Below are 17,949 nucleotides of genomic sequence, written 5' to 3'. Positions count from 1 at the left end.
TCCTCCAGTCCCTCACTAGTTTCTCGCTCACTCCAAACTTCCTTTCCGCTGCTCGATTACAGTTTTCAGCTGAATATTTCATGACTTTCTGCAGGACAGAGGCTCTTTCTGCAGGAGACATGTGCAGTAGAGACAGTGACAGTGGTACAGGAGGAACAGGAGCAGCAGATACTCACACACAAGACTAGAACCTCTCAACGCTTCACTGTCATCATTTTAATATATAAGTCTCCACCAGAAAAGTTGAGTGATTAGCCTGTTCGTAGACTGTGCCTGTGTGTTTTAGGTCACATGATCCTGAACACGGTGGACTGCACCAGACCAAACGGGGGCCGGCTCCCTCAGAACGTGGCCCTGATGATGAGCGACTTCGCCGGGGGAGCGTCGGGCTTCCCCATGACCTTCTACGGAGGAAAATACACAGGTTAGAAACTAGAATTATTATTAGTGTAGAAGAAAACGCACTTATAAAACTCAAAACTCTTAAATCTTCTCCTCAGACTCGTGGAAGGCCGAGTTTGTGAAGAACGAGAGAAAGAAGCTGTTGAACTACAAGGCGTCTCTGGTGAAGACACTGCAGCCCAGAGTCTACTGCCCCTTCGCTGGGTACTTTGTGGAGGCTCATCCCTCTGACAGGTAAAGTTTTCATGGACTTTCCTAACATCTTCTTCACTTTTTGGATGTGCAAATGATCAGAAAAAGCCACAACACATCAACACAACACAACGTGAAATGAATAATGATAAAACAATAAATAACTTTTACTTACGTTTCCAACTTCTCCCTTCCTTTACTTTTCACGTTGTAGTTCTTCTTCACTTGCCGCTTGATCGGTCCATCGGAAAATAGAGTCCTGTGGTCACTTCCCTTGTGGCTTTTTGTTGTGTTGTGGCTTTTTAATGTGTTGTGGCTTTTGCATTTGTGTTGTGGCATTTGTATTTATTGCGACGTTTGCATTAAATTTGAGTCCCCGCGGTCACTTCCGTTGTGGCTTTTTGTTGTGTTGTGGCTTTTTGTGTGTTGTGCTTTTTGATGTGTTTGGCTTTTTAATGTGTTGTGGCTTTTGCGTTTGTGTTGTGGCATTTGTATTTATTGCGACGTTTGCATTAAATTTGAGTCCCCGTCATTCCGTTTGTCTTTTTGATGTGTTGTGGCTTTTGATTTTGCGTTTGTGATTTGTGTTGTGGCATTTGTATTTATTGCGACGTTTGCATTAAATTTGAGTCCCCGCGGTCATTCCGTTGTGGCTTTTTTTTGGTTTGTTGTGGCTTTTTGTTGTGTTGTGGCATTTGTATTTGTTGCGGCGTTTGCGTTTGTTGCGACCCCTCTCGACTTCCGTAAAAAAAGAACCTAATAACATAATTCAAAATGCTTTGTTCCACCTTGTAAATCAGAAAATGTACACACACAATACGGGACCTTTAATCTAAGAAGAACTTTCCATGTTAAATTAAAAAAAAGAAAACTAGACTTTATTGTTGAAGTCAAAGTTTGATACAAAATACTGGTCAGGTTCAACATTAACCAACTGGTCAGTAAAATGTAAAGATCCAGAGCTCAGGATGCAAATAATGTAATAAAGTTCAATTCATGTTGCCAGGTCCAAACCAGGACTAAACCAGGTCTAAACCAGGACTAAACCAGGACTAAACCAGGTCCAAACCAGGTCCAAACCAGGACTAAACCAGGACTAAACCAGGACTAAACCAGGTCTAAACCAGGTCCAAACCAGGACTAAACCAGGTCCAAACCAGGACTAAACCAGGACTAAACCAGGTCCAAACCAGGACTAAACCAGGTCCAAACCAGGACTAAACCAGGTCTAAACCAGGACTAAACCAGGACTAAACCAGGACTAAACCAGGTCTAAACCAGGACTAAACCAGGACTAAACCAGGTCTAAACCAGGTCAAACCAGGTAAACCAGGACTAAAACCAGGTCTAAACCAGGACTAAACCAGGACTAAACCCAGGACTAAACCAGGACTAAACCAGGACTAAACCAGGACTAAACCAGGTCTAAACCAGGACTAAACCAGGTCCAAACCAGGACTAAACCAGGACTAAACCAGGTCCAAACCAGGACTAAACCAGGTCCAAACCAGGACTAAACCAGGTCTAAAACCAGGACTAAACCAGGTCCAAAACCAGGACTAAACCAGGACTAAACCAGGTCTAAACCAGGACTAAACCAGGTCTAAACCAGGACTAAACCAGGACTAAACCAGGTCTAAACCAGGACTAAACCAGGACTAAACCAGGTCCAAACCAGGACTAAAACCAGGACTAAACCAGGTCTAAACCAGGACTAAACCAGGACTAAACCAGGACTAAACCAGGTCCAAACCAGGACTAAACCAGGACTAAACCAGGACCAGGACTAAACCAGGACTAAACCAGGACTAAACCAGGACTAAACCAGGTCTAAACCAGGTCTAAACCAGGACTAAACCAGGACTAAACCAGGTCTAAACCAGGACTAAACCAGGACTAAACCAGGACTAAACCAGGTCCAAACCAGGACTAAACCAGGACTAAACCAGGTCTAAACCAGGACTAAACCAGGTCTAAACCAGGACTAAACCAGGACTGAACCAGGACTAAACCAGGTCCAAACCAAGGACTATGTGTGGCTTTTTTGTGTTGTGGCTTTTTAATGTGTTGTGGCTTTTGCGTTTGTGTTGTGGCATTTGTATTTATTGCGACGTTTGCATTAAATTTGAGTCCCCGCGGTCATTTCCGTTGTGGCTTTTTTTTGGTTTGTTGTGGCTTTTTGTTGTGTTGTGGCATTTGTATTTGTTGCGGCGTTTGCGTTTGTTGCGACCCCTCTCGGCTTCCGTAAAAAAAGAACCTAATAACATAATTCAAAATGCTTTGTTCCACCTTGTAAATCAGAAAATGTACACACACAATACGGGACCTTTAATCTAAGAAGAACTTTCCATGTTAAATAAAAAAAAAAGAAAACTAGACTTTATTGTTGAAGTCAAAGTTTGATACAAAATACTGGTCAGGTTCAACATTAACCAACTGGTCAGTAAAATGTAAAGATCCAGAGCTCAGGATGCAAATAATGTAATAAAGTTCAATTCATGTTGCCAGGTCCAAACCAGGACTAAACCAGGTCCAAACCAGGTCTCCAAACCAGGACTAAACCAGGACTAAACCAGGACCCAGGAAACCAGGACTAAACCAGGAGGTCCAAAACCAGGACTAAACCAGGACTAAACCAGGACAGGACTCCAAAAACCAGGACTAAACCAGGAACTAAACCAGGTCCAAACCAGGACTAAACCAGGACCAAAAACCAGGACTAAACCAGGACTAAACCAGGTCCAGGAAACCAGGACTAAACCAGGACTCCAAACCAGGACTAACCAGGACTAAACCAGGACTAAACCAGGGTAAACCAGGACTAAACCAGGACTAAACCAGGAAACCAAACTAAACCAGGACTAAACCAGGACTAAAACCAGGACTAAACCAGGACTAAACCAGGTAAACCAAAACCAGGACTAAACCAGGTCTAAACCAGGACTAACCAGGACTAAACCAGGTTCTAAACCAGGTGGAAAACCCAGGACTAAACCAGGACTAAACCAGGACTAAACCAGGTCTAAACCAGGACTAAACCAGGACTAAACCAGGACTAAACCAGGACTAAACCAAAACCAGGACTAAACCAGGACTAAACCAGGTCCTAAACCAGGACTAAACCAGGACTAAACCAGGACTAAACCAGGTCCAAACCAGGTCCAAACCAGGACTAAACCAGGTCTAAACCAGGACTAAACCAGGACCAGGACCAACCAGGTCTAAGCCAGATCTAAACAAGGTCTAAACGAGGACTAACCCAAGACTAAACCAGGTCTAAACCAGGACTTAACCAACCAATAAAAACACTAAAGTCTCTCTCAGTCTGGTCCATTGTTCCTGGATAAGACCTGGAATTGGCTCTTGTTTCCACGGCAACGGAAGCTCTGGACTCGGATCACATCATTGGATTCGCCTGAGCCGCCCGCCTGTGTGTGATCAAAACCCGCCCGGAAAATTCCAGAACGTTAAAACCCGCCCGTTCCAGCACCTGTTTGTACCCGGTGTTGTCCCGGTGCAGGACTCTGGTCTCCTGTGGTCTCCAATCCAAAGTTTTTATTTCCAGTCAAAAGTCTGTTTACGTTTGACCTCGTTTTCCAGTCCAAAAGTCCGTTGGCGTTTATTTTATTTTGTATTTTGTGTCTGAAATCTCAAACCCGACTGTTGTCATTTTCACAGATACATAAAAGAAACCAACACGAAGAACTCGGCCAGCGCCCTGAACGACCTCATCAACAAACAAGCCCCAGAAGTCCGGACCTGGACCCCACTGCCGGGAGCCGTACTAGACCTGGGACTGGCCCTGAGACTGGACCCCACAGACAGGTACTGAACCAGGACTGAACCAGGACTGAACCAGGACTGAACCAGGACTGAACTGAACCAAAGACTGAACCAGGACTGAACTGAACCAGGACTAAACCAGGACTGAACCAGGACTGAACCAGGACTGAACCAGGACTGAACCAGACTGAACCAGGACTGACTGAACCAGGACTGAACCAGGACTGAACCAGGACTGAACAGGACTGAACAAGGACTGAGGACTGAACCAGGACTGAACAGGACTGAACAGGACTGAACCAAGGACTGAACCAGGACTGAACCAGGACTGAACAAGGACTGAACTGAGGACTGAACCAGGACTGAACTAAGGACTGAACCAGGACTGAACCAGGACTGAACCAGGACTGAACTAAGGACTGAACCAGGACTGAACTAAAGACTGAACCAGGACTAAACCAGAACTGAACCAGGACTGAACCAAAGACTGAACCAGGACTAAACCAGGACTGAACCAGGACTGAACCAGGACTAAACCGAGGACTGAATCGAGGACTAAACCAGGACTGAACCAAAGACTGAACCAGGACTGAACCTGAACCTGAAGGTTGTAGAGCTCGAATTACTGAACATTTTGCAAGTTGTTGCCTGAAAATCAGACGATTATAAACCCTGTTACACTTAGGACAGACTTTTCCACCCAAATCATTATTTCCTCAAACATTTTCACTGTATTTTAAGGGTTTAATATATTTATTACTTTTAATATTTACTTTTTAAAATATTTAAAACTTGAAATACAATTTCATTTGTAACAATTTGTAACACGACCTGAACATGGATTTTCTGACAAACAGATTTATGTCAAAAAATCCAAACTATCCCTTTAATGCCATAGTGTGAAACATTCCAGGCAAAGCAAAACATCTTCATGGAAACAAGCAGGAAAAGTGACACACTGCACTTTTGAAGAAAATATCCAATATTTGATGTTCTAAACCACATGTGGCAAAGTCAAGGCCCGCGGGCCACATCTGGCCCACCAAGTCATTTTGTGTGGCCCACAAGGGGGTTAACAGGTATAATTTATTATTATGTTGTGACCCTGTTTCGCTACTACATCTCCCAGATTGCACTGCAGTTGTTTCCCGTAAACTCATCAAATTTCCCCAAAATGTCCAAGAAAAGAAATAAATAAATCCAATCCACTTTATTTCTATAGCACATTTCATAAACAAAACAGTTTCCCAAATGCTGTACAATACAGAAAGTAAATCTCTACTTAACTCTACTAGTCCACATTAAGATAATAAAACCAGGCAAATAAATAAGAGCAAGAATGCCAGTAAGTAATAAAAAGGTTAAAAAAAAATAAAATAAACATAAAAATAAACAAAATGAATAAATATGAAATGAAAAACAAATACAGACTTTTACAGTTTTATAACATATTGATATTACAGTTACAGTTGCAGTCTTAACTTTAGAACCGGACCTTTGATGACAAACATGATCCAAATGTGGCCCTTGGTGAAAATGAGTTTGACTCCCCTGTTCTAAACAGTGAGCGCTCATCCCCTAGTCTGATTCATCAGCCGGTTTCACTTTGTACAGTCCGTGTGACCTCGCAGCATTAGGATTCGTTCACTCGCAGTAGGCGGGTACTTATTTTATTTAACCAATCGCTGTTATTTGGTCGACCCCTGTTTCCTCCGCAGGGCGTCTGGGCGCTTCCTTAGAGAAAGGGTGAGGAGCTCAGTCACACGGGAGGAGCTCGGAGTAGAGCCGCTGCTCCTCCACGTTGCTTAATCCCTGTTTCCTTTCCCACATGGACCTTGACAGTGGAGCAGTGCACGTCCCTCCGGCTGGTACTAAAGAGTACAAGGACAGCTGGGACATGGAGCCGTACGTGAACGAGCAGAACGAGGCCATCGGCGCACACATTTTCCGTTACCCCGAGTGGATCCGCTTCTACTACACGTGGGCTGGATTCCGCGACTACAATCTGGTCGTCAGGGTAACGATGAACAAATATAACAAAACTCCCCCTCTCTCAAACTTCTGCTGACAGAGCCCACTTTTCACTTTCCGCTGGCTTTTATTTCTCAATGCACTTCGAATGGAGTTTCTGATTTTCTTTATTCCAGTCTTTCTTCAGGCGCAGTAAATACTTGGGGTTTCTGCTTCTACTTTACTGTTTTTAAACTCCACACACCTTCACTACAATAATTTGGATAATTTCAGCCTTGGAATTGTTCATTTCTACTAAACAAAAAGTTAAATGTAGCTGTCAACTTGAAACCTACAGCTTCATGACATCACAAGGTGGAACAGAGCATTTGGAGCTTTGGAGATGTAGACAGACTAATAATAAAGAGTTACTCAAACATGTAAACGAAACAAAACACGACTCCAGGTCTGTTTGGCATTTTTGCGTAATATTGGACTGACCGATTATGAAAAATGTATATGTTGCTGTTTCCCCGCACCATTTTCAGTTTTTTTCGGACTGTAAGTTGCTCCGAAGTACGAGTCACACCACCCAAAAATGCGTAATGAAGAAGAAAAAAACATATATAAGTTGCACTTTTTGAGGTTATTTCAGGAACTGACATTTCCTGTGTAAAGTCAAGTTGTAGTAAAAACAATAGAAGAGAGAACAACAGACTGTTAACGTCACATATGAACAGTTCTTCAGATAAACTATAACATAAACAACAGAACAGAACAAGTTTAACAAACTCTCCATCTCACTCCAAATCACTAAATCCATTCAATTCTTCATCCTCTGTGTCACTTCTGAACAACTCCACGACCTCCGGAGGTAAACAGAGCGCCGCTTCCTCTTCTGTGTCGCTGTCGTCAGACTCAGCATCAGTTCCAGTTAGAATTATTCGGGTCTTTCTGAATCCCGACAGGATGGTTTCGGTGTCACTGAAGTCCAGACTTTGTCCATCCATCCAGTGTCTTCAGGAAAGTTTCATGGTGCATCCTCCTGGTTCCCGTGAAGTTGTGTTCTCCATCTCCGCTTTCCTCTAGTCCCTCACAAGTTTCTCACTCACTCCAAACTTTCTTTCTGCTGCTCGATTATCGTTTTCGGCTGAATATTTCACGACTTGCAGCAGGACAGAGGCTTTTTCTGCAGGAGACATGTGCAGTAGAGCCAAGTGACAGTGGTACAGGAGGAACAGGAGCAGCAGATACTCACACACAAGACTAGAACCTCTCCACACTTCACTCAAACATTTTAATATATAAGTCGCACCGGAGAATAAGGCAACGTTCAGATTAGGGATGGGCATTCAATGAAATTTTCTTAATCGATCGCCGGAAGAATTAACAATCCATTATTGATTAATCATTAAAGTTTTTATATTAAAATGATCATCATTATTATTTCTATCTGCACTACTAATCTGCATAAATAAATTCAACTTTACGACATATAAACTGTAACGACTCTAGAGCCACATCAGCCCGTTTGACATTATAATGTGTTTAATTCAGTTTTGTTCAAATCTCACAGAAACAAAACTTAAAACCACATCACTAATTTACATAAACTAAGAGAAGATAAAACTCCAGCTCTTGTGTCGCTGATGTGGTTCAACTTCTGTTGGATTAAAAGACATGACTCAGGTGAATACAGGTTAGTGTGACCAGATTTGTGTTTGTCAAAACCAGGACAGCGTACGGGGGGAGGGGGGCGGGGCCTCGTCATCCACATTGAGCGACTCTCACCTGGAAAAACTTTTTCCCACTGGACACAGAAACATATGTGCTGCTTTATACACTGTGCACATGGACTCACACTTGTCCCGAACGCAACGGAAAGTGTGGAATTTCTTGTACAAATCATCGTTAAATCCACATTTGTGCTTCGGTTCGTTACAGACTGACCCACTGTTTGTGTCTCGCTCCTTCTGATGCAGAGACACATGTACACACCTGTTTGGTCACGATACACACACAAACATACATTCAGTTTGTCCATTAAAATGAACATAATCGATGAAATTCTTAATGATCAATTATCGATTAATCATGCCCATTCCTAGTTCAGACTGCAGGGCTTAATGCTCAATTATGATTTTTTTAGGAAATCCGATGTTTTTGCGAGGTCGTTCACATTTCCAATTAAATGTGATTTGTGTGTGACTTGTAAAGTTCCTCTCGTACCGGAGCCAGAACATGAACAACTTATTTGTTTTAAGGAGGAGATTGAGAAGGAGAAGGACGAGGTTTTTGGTCGTGGGGTTTTGTGGTTCAGTCCGTTGAAAGGAACGTGTGGATGTGGAGACGGAGCCAAGAGTGGTGAGTGTGCTTCACTTCAGTGACACGGAGTTCATTAACAATTTTCACCTACTTCAGCGCAGAAATAGTGACGTTTGTGTCTTGTTGATAACGTGTAGGTGGATGAATGCACTTTGGCCGTTCAGACTGAAGTCACATGTCAAAAGATCAGATATGTATCAGTTTCAGGAGCACATATCCAAGTGTCCTGGGTCACATTTGAAAAAATCAGATCTGTGTCGTTCAGACTGTCATTAAAAGATCAGATACATGGGTCTGTTCAAGTGGTAACAGAGGGAAACAGGGTCAGATTTTTGACATTCAAATGTCTCTTATTCAGAAACTAGAGGAACTATTGAAATAAGTAAAGTATCAGAATGTAGGAAAGAGTTACACTCCAACAGGGTCAAGTTAAACCTGTGATATTCTTTCAAGTTGTTGACAAAAAATTAAAAAACTTCATGTCGGTAACGGAGGGAATGAAATATGCAGCACTTTTTGGGCAATAAATCCAAACAGTGATAACTCTTGGTTCTCACTTACATATCCTTAACAAACTGGTTTGAATATTTGCTTCATATAGTTTTCTACCATATGGTACAAGATTAGGTTGAAAAACCTCTGACTTTTTGACTCATGAGATTTTTTATTAAGAAAGGTCATGGTAACGGAGGGAAAAGTAACGGAGGGAAAATTGTACAAACAAGTAGAAGGTGCAGGATTTTACATCATTTGTCACTTTTTTCTTCTGAATACTTTAATATTACTTCAAAATAAAAGGAAACTATTTCTATAAAATATGTCAGTCCTTCCAAGCAAATTTTTATCATTTTAAATACTTTTTTTTTTTTTTAAATCATGTCCCTTCATCAACAGTTCAAAGATGGAATAACACAAGATATGATGAAATACATCCATTTATTTACATGATTTTTGGGTCTTTGAAATTTGGGAAATAATTTTTGTTCCATGTTTCATACATGGTCTGTTTAAAACATATGGAACTTTACAACCAAAAATGGTACAGAAAAAAGGTCAACAGTTTCATAAACTAGAGTACATATGTATCTGTTCAATACATTTTTATATCAGATGCATGAACTTGAATTGCTGTTTACTTCTGCTTGACCGGGCCCTACTACAACTACTACTAGAGTGCATTTGTTCTAGTTTTTTTTTTTTTTTTTTCTTTTAAACCACCTGTAATGGAATAAATATAAGGTAGTTTTGTTTAATGTCACACTGTGAAACATATTTGGTGAGGGCTCCTGTAACTTCCTCTGTCTCTGTTCGTGGGTTTGATCTTCCTGTTGTGGGCATTATTTTAAGGACTTTTTTATCGTCATTGTGAAACCTGTCGACCTCTCAAACCTGATCTGCTTTTCTGTCTTGTGGTTGGTGCTGTCGTGTTTCACTGCAGATCTACTTTCTTACACGTTTACTGTTGTAGGATTGTTCAAATCTGATTCATTTCAACATTTTTGGTTGATGTTTGTGTGTTTGTGTTTGAGTTTTTGTGTTTGTGCTGAAGGTGATCGAGAGCGACGAGGACTTCGGGCCGTTCCCTGGAGGTTACGATTACCTGGTGGACTTCAGTGATCTCAGTTTTCCCGCGCAAAGACCCTCCAGAGAACACTCCTATTTAGAGGTGAGAACAGCTGAGGAACAAGTACTCGAGTAAAAGTAAAAGTACCACATGAAAAAAAAAAACTGTTCACGTAAAAGTATTAAAGTACCTGTTTAAAAATGTACTTAAATGGAATAAAAGTAGTAATTGACTGAATGTAACAAAAGTGCATTACCAGCACCCAACATCTGATTTATTACACTTTTGAGGGAAATCATTCCAAAGTCAAACGACAGGGCTGCCTTCTACTGACCACCCAGCTTTTTTCTGTACATTTTAACAATTGTATAACTAAGTAAACAATCTGTGATATTTTTTTCTTTCATTCTTAACATGTTTAGTGTTAGAAAAGTTAAATATATTTTTAAAAAAGTATACTACATATGAGTTAGAGTGATTTAAGTAAATGTTGCAAAAACGCAACACTGGGTTAAAAGGGTGCCCTTTTTACACAGAGAATTCACCCCTGAGTGTTGAGCCAATAGAATGCGTGTGTGTTTATAGTTGTGTACTATATAAAATTGTAATTTTGAAATAGAATCAGAGGACAGTGTTAGTGAAACTGTCTCCTGTGCTGCTTTCATCCTTCACATTGTGGATAACCACAGTGTTAAGAAACAAGACAAACTTTGGAAGATTTGGCTAGGTTGAAGTCCTTCAGGGAGAAGTTTCTAAAGATAGTGCTAGAAAAGCATAATTAATACATTTTTTATTTACTATTATTTATTAATTAATTAATCATTGCATTGATTTAATAGCGCCTTTCCAAAAAGTGCTTTACAGTTCATTATTCATTCACTCCATACTCAGAAACTACTACTGTACCACAGCTGCCCTGGAGGCTAATCGGCGCCGCCTGCCCGTCTGACCTCCACTGCACACACCACTTTGTGGGTGAAGTGTCTTGCCTAAACACAACGATGGGTTTTTGCACTGGCGCCCCACTGTGGCACCTGGAATTCACAGTGTCTCCCATCCAAGTACTAATCAGGCCCGGCCATTCTTAGCTTCTGAGATCTGACGAGATCAGGCTTTGACAAGCCAGGATGGCCAAAACTAACTCCATTGATGAAATGATGATTCCTTCAAGGAAGGTTCAGTGGAATCAGGCAATATATGCGTGGTAAACCCCATTCCTGGGGCTTTAAGATCTGGGCAAGAACAGGAATCTCCAGCATACTCTGTGACTTCGATGTGAACAAGGTAGTGTGCAGGGTAACCCTGCTAGGTCTAACCAGACCATGGAATCTTCCAAACTTTGTCTTGCTTCTGTTCATCCCTAACACTGAGGTTGTCCACAAAGTAATGAAAGCAAAGCACTGGAAAAGGTTACAAGGCATCAATCAACTATGGGGCCATACCGTACTTAGTGCTGTTCTGTATTAAAAAATATTTTTTTTGTTTGTTTTTTTTTTCAATTAAATTTATTCATTTAAAATATGTTTTAATTTTATTGAGTGAGCAATAACTAATACAAAGTTGGCTTTTATTAAATGTGAAGTTTGTATATTTGTTACCACTAAAGCCCAATGTTGCATTTTGCAACATACAGATTCCTCAAAAAAAGAAAAAAAGAAAAAACTAATTATTTTCTGTATAGAGGCTTAGTACAAACATGTTAAACAAGGTAAAAAAAAATTTCATCCAGGAAATGAATGCTTGGGTCTCAGAGGGTTAAATGGTAAAAAGTAGAAGTATTTTGCACAGATTTTGAGGTCAGATGTGATTTTGATACAGTTTAGTGATGAATTTTGTTCAACAAACAAAAAGTCAAGTTCTAGTAATAACAGTATTAGAAGAAAGGACTAAACCAGGACTAAAACTAAACAAGGACTAAAACAGGACTAAACCAGGAATAAACCAGATCTAAACCAGGACTAAAACAGGACTAAAACAGGAATAAACCAGGACTAAAACAGGACTAAAACAGGACTGAATAAGGACTAAAACAAGACCAAACAAGGACTAAACCAGAACTAAATCAGGGCAAAACCAGATCTAAACCCAGACTGAACCAGGATTAAACCAGGATTAAACCAGGATTAAACTAGAACTAATTCAGGACTAAACCAGGACTAAACCTGGTTTACAGTTGAATATGTTGTTTCGGTTTACTTTTTTTAGCCATTTTTATTTTCTTTTTTTTTTTGCTCAGATTATGAATGTGTTAAAAATACAACAGATCTCAAACTACAATAAAAATGACTTTACTTTTCAGTCCTGTTCAAAATTGTAGTAGAAAGTACAGATACCTGATGTAGTGAAGTAGAAGTACTCACCTATCTACCTAAGTAAAGTACAGATACCTAAAACAAATTATTTAAGTACTGTACTTTATTACTTTTATTTTGTTACCTTCCACCTCTGGGTAAAAACAGCAAACTTCTTCTTTGTCAAAACCAGGGCCCGACCGATATATCGGTTGGCCAATATTATCAGCCGATATGTTTCCAAGAGCCCATATCGGCCGATAATATTGGCCAACTGATATATCGGTCGGGCCATAAATCGCCTAAATCTTGTCGATATTTCACGTGGGCTGGTTATATCTCGTTATAAATCTTAGATTGTTTACATTAGGTTCATTTAATTCAATTTACAGACACACAAATGTTTTAATATGTGGCTTCACATCAGGATTTATCATTTGTCAAACTAGAACTTTGCTTAAGTTACTGATGTTACTGTTACTGTTAGAACATCGTCACAAACTCAGAGAAGTGTTAAAAGTCTTCAACAATTTTTTAAAATCTGAATTTAAAAAAATGAAGTCATCGTGGTTTAATCTAACATTGTGCTGAGTAGCCTACAATTATTTGTAAAGAGTAAAAAAAACTTTTAAAAAAAAGAAAAGAAAAAAGTATTTTGCAATTCGTGCTGAATTATGTTCAACAGAAACCTGAATTAATTGTTTTTATTTAGTTTTTTTTTCTAGCTGTTTTTATTTGTACATTTTTGCTGAAACCTACTACAAAAGTGTTAAAATAAACCCTCAGCAGGTCCAAAACTTTATTAAAAATACATTTACTTTTCAGTCCTGTTAAAAAACGTGTTTTGAGTTTGTCATAAATAGCAAAAAATGATGAAAGGAAATGATGATGGTGAAAATAATATTAGTTGAAGTATAGGGACTAAAAATATTTATTTAAAAATGTGAGAGGAAAAAAAAAAAAAAAGTACAAAAGAGAGTTTTAATGTAGCCAAATCTGTGTGGGTGTTTGTGGTCAGGGGGAAAATGGGGGCTTTTTTTGCTTTTTTTTGTTGTTGTTTTGTATTTGTTGTGTGTGTTGCTTTATGTTTTTGTGTTTTGTTTTAGGTTGATTATTGTAATTTGTTAAATGTTGATTGTTGTACTTTTTAAATGTTATATTCTGTTGTCCTTAAATAAATAAATAAATAAATAATAGTAAAGTAAAGTAAAGTAAAGTAAAGTAAAGTAAAGTAAAGTAAAGTAAAGTAAAGTAAAGTAAAGTAAAGTAAAGTAAAGTAAAGTAAAGTAAAGTAAAGTAAAAAATAAAATAAAATAAAATAAATAAAATTAAAAAAATAATAAAATAATGTGGTGTAGAAAGTACAGACAACTGCTCTCAAATGTGAAGTAAAAGTAAAAAATATCCCCTTTAAAATGTACTTAAGTAAAGTACAGATACCTACATTTTTACTGGAACCAAAACACCAAATTATAACATCATTAATTTTGTAAACGTCCATTCTTATAAAATCGTTTCTTTTCTGTGTTCAGTTGAAAAACCGCGTTGGCGTGATGCGCTGGGTGGTTCTAAACGGACGCCTGTGGGACGACCTGTACATCGGGTTTCAGAACAGGATCAGCAGAGACCCCGACGTCTACCACCACAAGTAACTACTGCCTCACATTTCACTACGTAAAGCTGCACTGTGTAACTTTTCTGGTGGAGAGATGTATCTTACACAGGCCTGTTAAATATATATCTTGATTTATTCCATTACAGGACTTTTTTTTATTTCTCAAAATTCCACTAAGACATGCATTATGACTGTGCGCCGCCCACGTCTCCACAGATCTGACCTGTAACTTGGTCTGGTGATGTGTCCTGCTCATTTCCATGGAGATAGTTAAATGAAGCGCCACAGCTGCCACGTTTACATGAGAGATTTAATTCTGAATAAAAATTTATTCCGCTTTAAAAAGAAAAAGATCATGTAAACACTTAATTCGTAATGAAAAGGATTATTCAGAATTAAATTTAATCCAGAGTAAGTGGCCGGTTTATTCCTCGATCATGTAAACATTTATTCTTCTTAAAAATAATTCCGGTCGTTCAGGAGGTTGAGGTGCGGTCGAGCTCCTGAATCTCACTTAATCTTATTAACGCCACTTAACGTGTTTCCATGTAAACCTCAATTCAGAATGATTATTTCCATGAAAACTAGATAACTAATATTTTAATTCAGAACATTTAATTCAGAATTAAACAAGCTCAATCAGAAATAACAACCTGGTCCCAATGAGGCGTCGGTGGTTCAGTTCATCAGCACAGGAACAGTTTATGAGGAGTCCAGCCCAGATTAATCTGTCATTTGTTCATTCGTTTTTCAATATAAAACCAAAAATAAGAAAACGAAAAAAAAAAAAACAATTTTCTTCATTAACCAAAATGAAAAAAAACAGATAATAATTAGTTTTTTTCAGTTTTCGATTTTTTGTTTAAATGAAAAATGGAGAAAAAAAACGGATAACGGCCGTTTCCCGGACTGAACCAGGACTGAACCAGGACTGAACCAGGTCTGGAACCAAACCGGGACCAGACTGAGACTGAGACCAGAACTGAGACCGGGACCAGACCGCTACCTGACCGAGACTGAGACCAGAACTGAGACCGGGGCCAGACCGCTACCTGACCGAGACTGAGACAAGAACTGAGACCGGGACTAGACCGAGACCAGACCGAGACTGAGACCAGAACTGAGACCGGGACCAGACCGCTACCTGACCGAGACTGAGACCAGAACTGAGACCGGGACCAGACCGAGACCAGACCGAGACTGAGACCAGAACTGAGACCAGGACCAGACCGGGACAAGACCGAGACTGACATCAGAACTGAGACCGGGACCAGACCGAGACCAGACCAAGACTCAGATCAGAACTGAGACTGGGACCAGACCGAGACTGAGAGCAGACCGCCACTAGAGCGGGACTGAGACCGAGACCAGACCAGGACCAGACCGGGACCAGACTGGAAACTCAGAGCCCACGGCAGGGCTGGAGCTCGAAGCCTGGGGTCCGCTCTGGTCCCGGACCTGGATCAGTCCTGAAAACGAATGGTTCAGAAATTGCTTTTATCCTTTATAACAGCGTGACCTTTCAATTGACCCGTGTGACCTCAAATGACCTTGGATCATCACCAAACTTTTTTTTATGGCATCGGGCATGGGAGCTTGACCCACGTAACAAATTTGGTGACAATTGGTCCAGAAATGTTGGAATTATCACAGGTCAAACCTTCGGGGACCAGGTAGCGGACCCTCCACCAGAATAGTTACAGACTGTACCTTTAAAGCCACACTGTGTAACTTTTCTGGTGGAGGATCTGCCACCTGCTTGTCTCCATGGTGATGTTATTGTTTTTCAGTGAACGTTCGACAGTACGGCCTGAAACTTCTCGCTGGGACATTTTACTGCAAATAGAAAATACCTTCAAAACCAAACCGTGAGCAGGTGGCCTCTCCGCAGATCTGACCTGTAACTTTGGACTTTGGTGTTCTCAGGTTTTGGAACCACTTCCAGATCGAGCTCCCGCTGCAGAGGCCGGACTGGGACCAGTTCTTGAAGGAGGTCCGGTCCGGAGAGCCTGAGGATCCGACCCAGAACCAGACCATTTGACCATCACTACTAATGGCTAATGAAGGCCACATGGAGCCCACCCTGCACCTGTCTGACAGGGGCGAGGCCACCGTCAGGGCGCGTGCACGGAGTCTGGAGCGCGCCAGGTGGGCGGGGCGGAGCAGGGCGCCACGGGCAAACAGCTGTATTTCTAGGTTCCGCACAGCCGCACAAAAGTAAACCATCAACAAAAATACACAAAAAGGACTAATTACAACTTACTACAAAAGGGAACAAAAACAACTAATGATCCAAATCAATGTGCGAAACAATCATAAACTGTATAAAAAGTGGAGTAAGTGAGTGTGACGTCACCAGAGCGTCACAACGACACGTACGGCTCAGGGTTTGGTGGTAAATTTCCAGAAAGTATAAGAATGTTATTAAAGAAAAACAAAAACAAACAAACAAAAAGAAAGAAAAAAAATGCTCAAGTAAAAGTATTAAGTACTTGTTTAAAAATGTATTTCAGGAGTAAATAGTAAAAGTATTTTGCACAAATGTATAAAGTTACAGATGTAGTGATTTTGATAAAAATATGTGCTTGATTTTGTGCAACAGAAACAACTGAATCAACTACAAATGTGTCCAAAATCAATCCTCAGAATCCTTGTATCATTTGTTTTTCAAAATAAAATAAAAAAAATAATAGCAAAGAAAAACAGATTTTTCAGCTCAGATTTAAGTTTCCTGCAGGCACGAAACTTCAGAGACTTGATGGACCCAGTAAACATCAAGAGAATTTAATGAAATTTCTCACAGAAGTTTACTTTGGAAGGTGTAAAAAATTGATACTAGGTACAGATTGATTTTCAAAAATGTTTCAAAAAGTTGGGCAAATGATGCTCTCTAGTGACCTCCTGCCTCCTGGTTCCAGAAGTACATTTCTTATTAGTTTTTCTCTTAGACTTTCTGAAACAAAAAATGAAAGTTTGAAATCTCAGGGCTGATCAGCGAATGACCAACCAGACAGGAGTCGCCAAGTGCCTCTGCTCAATTTCATTTCTCTCCAGCGACTAGATCAGGAATCAGAATCCACTAAACCAGGAGTGTCAAACTCATTTTGTTCCGGGGGCCATATCCAACGTACTTTGATCCCAAAGGGGCCGGATCAGAAAACTCATGTCATATAAACCCCAAAAATAAAAATAAGTTCAAATATTTGTGCAGAAAAACGCAAATGTATTACAGAAATATTTTTTAAATTGATGAACTCTTTCTTTTACAAAATATTATATTATTAAGAACCTGAAACTTTAAGAAAAATGCAATTTCAACACAACGTTTTAACATGAACTTGTTTGCAAACAGGAATAAGTCAGTTTTTGTTGTAAAATCCTGCACTCGGCTCCACTTTTCTCATGTTGGACATTTTTGTGATGAGGGTGTCACGGTCAACAGTCAAAACGATCGTCCTTTAAGAGCGTTTGGAAAGAGACAAGTCTTCATTTGTGCTGCTCTGGTGGGAGGGGCCACGTACAGAGACGCTGGAGACGCTGCTGTGATAAACACCACAGAAAATTAACAAGATTTTAATAGAAAATATAATTAATATATTTTAGTAGAAAATCAGCCGAGGGCCAGATTAAAGGTCTTGGAGGGCTGGATCTGGCCCCCGGGCCATATGTTTGACACCTGTGCACTAAACAATTTGCAAAAACCCCAGAAGTGTGAGTTCGGGCACCAACCAATCAGTGAAGAGACAAACATTCTGTGTTGTCAATGATTCCTGAGATTGAGGATTTAAAACTGGAACAAAGAGAATGTTTGGTGAATTTTATCAAGG

The 17,949-nt window shown here is 40.0% G+C and overlaps 1 protein-coding gene across 2 annotated transcripts in view; it reads left to right on the top strand.

The window, feature by feature from the left end:
- Nucleotides 1–17,685, top strand: part of cmah (cytidine monophospho-N-acetylneuraminic acid hydroxylase) — a 45,925-nt gene extending 28,240 nt beyond the window's left edge. For both annotated transcript variants that reach the window (XM_055160006.1, XM_055160007.1), the window contains exons 9-15: nt 287–424; nt 501–636; nt 4,273–4,419; nt 6,220–6,394; nt 10,202–10,318; nt 14,040–14,155; nt 16,049–17,685. In XM_055160006.1, the coding sequence (XP_055015981.1) occupies nt 287–424; nt 501–636; nt 4,273–4,419; nt 6,220–6,394; nt 10,202–10,318; nt 14,040–14,155; nt 16,049–16,163 (944 nt within the window). In that variant the 3' untranslated portion in view covers nt 16,164–17,685. The remainder of the gene's footprint in view (nt 1–286; nt 425–500; nt 637–4,272; nt 4,420–6,219; nt 6,395–10,201; nt 10,319–14,039; nt 14,156–16,048) is intronic.
- Nucleotides 17,686–17,949: the final 264 nt, after the last annotated feature.

Source organism: Boleophthalmus pectinirostris, unplaced genomic scaffold (assembly GCF_026225935.1).
Source record: "Boleophthalmus pectinirostris isolate CB_2022bp ecotype Guang Dong unplaced genomic scaffold, ASM2622593v1 HiC_scaffold_2826, whole genome shotgun sequence".
NCBI lineage: Eukaryota > Metazoa > Chordata > Actinopteri > Gobiiformes > Gobiidae > Boleophthalmus > Boleophthalmus pectinirostris.
This window is presented reverse-complemented; position numbering and strand designations above follow the sequence as displayed.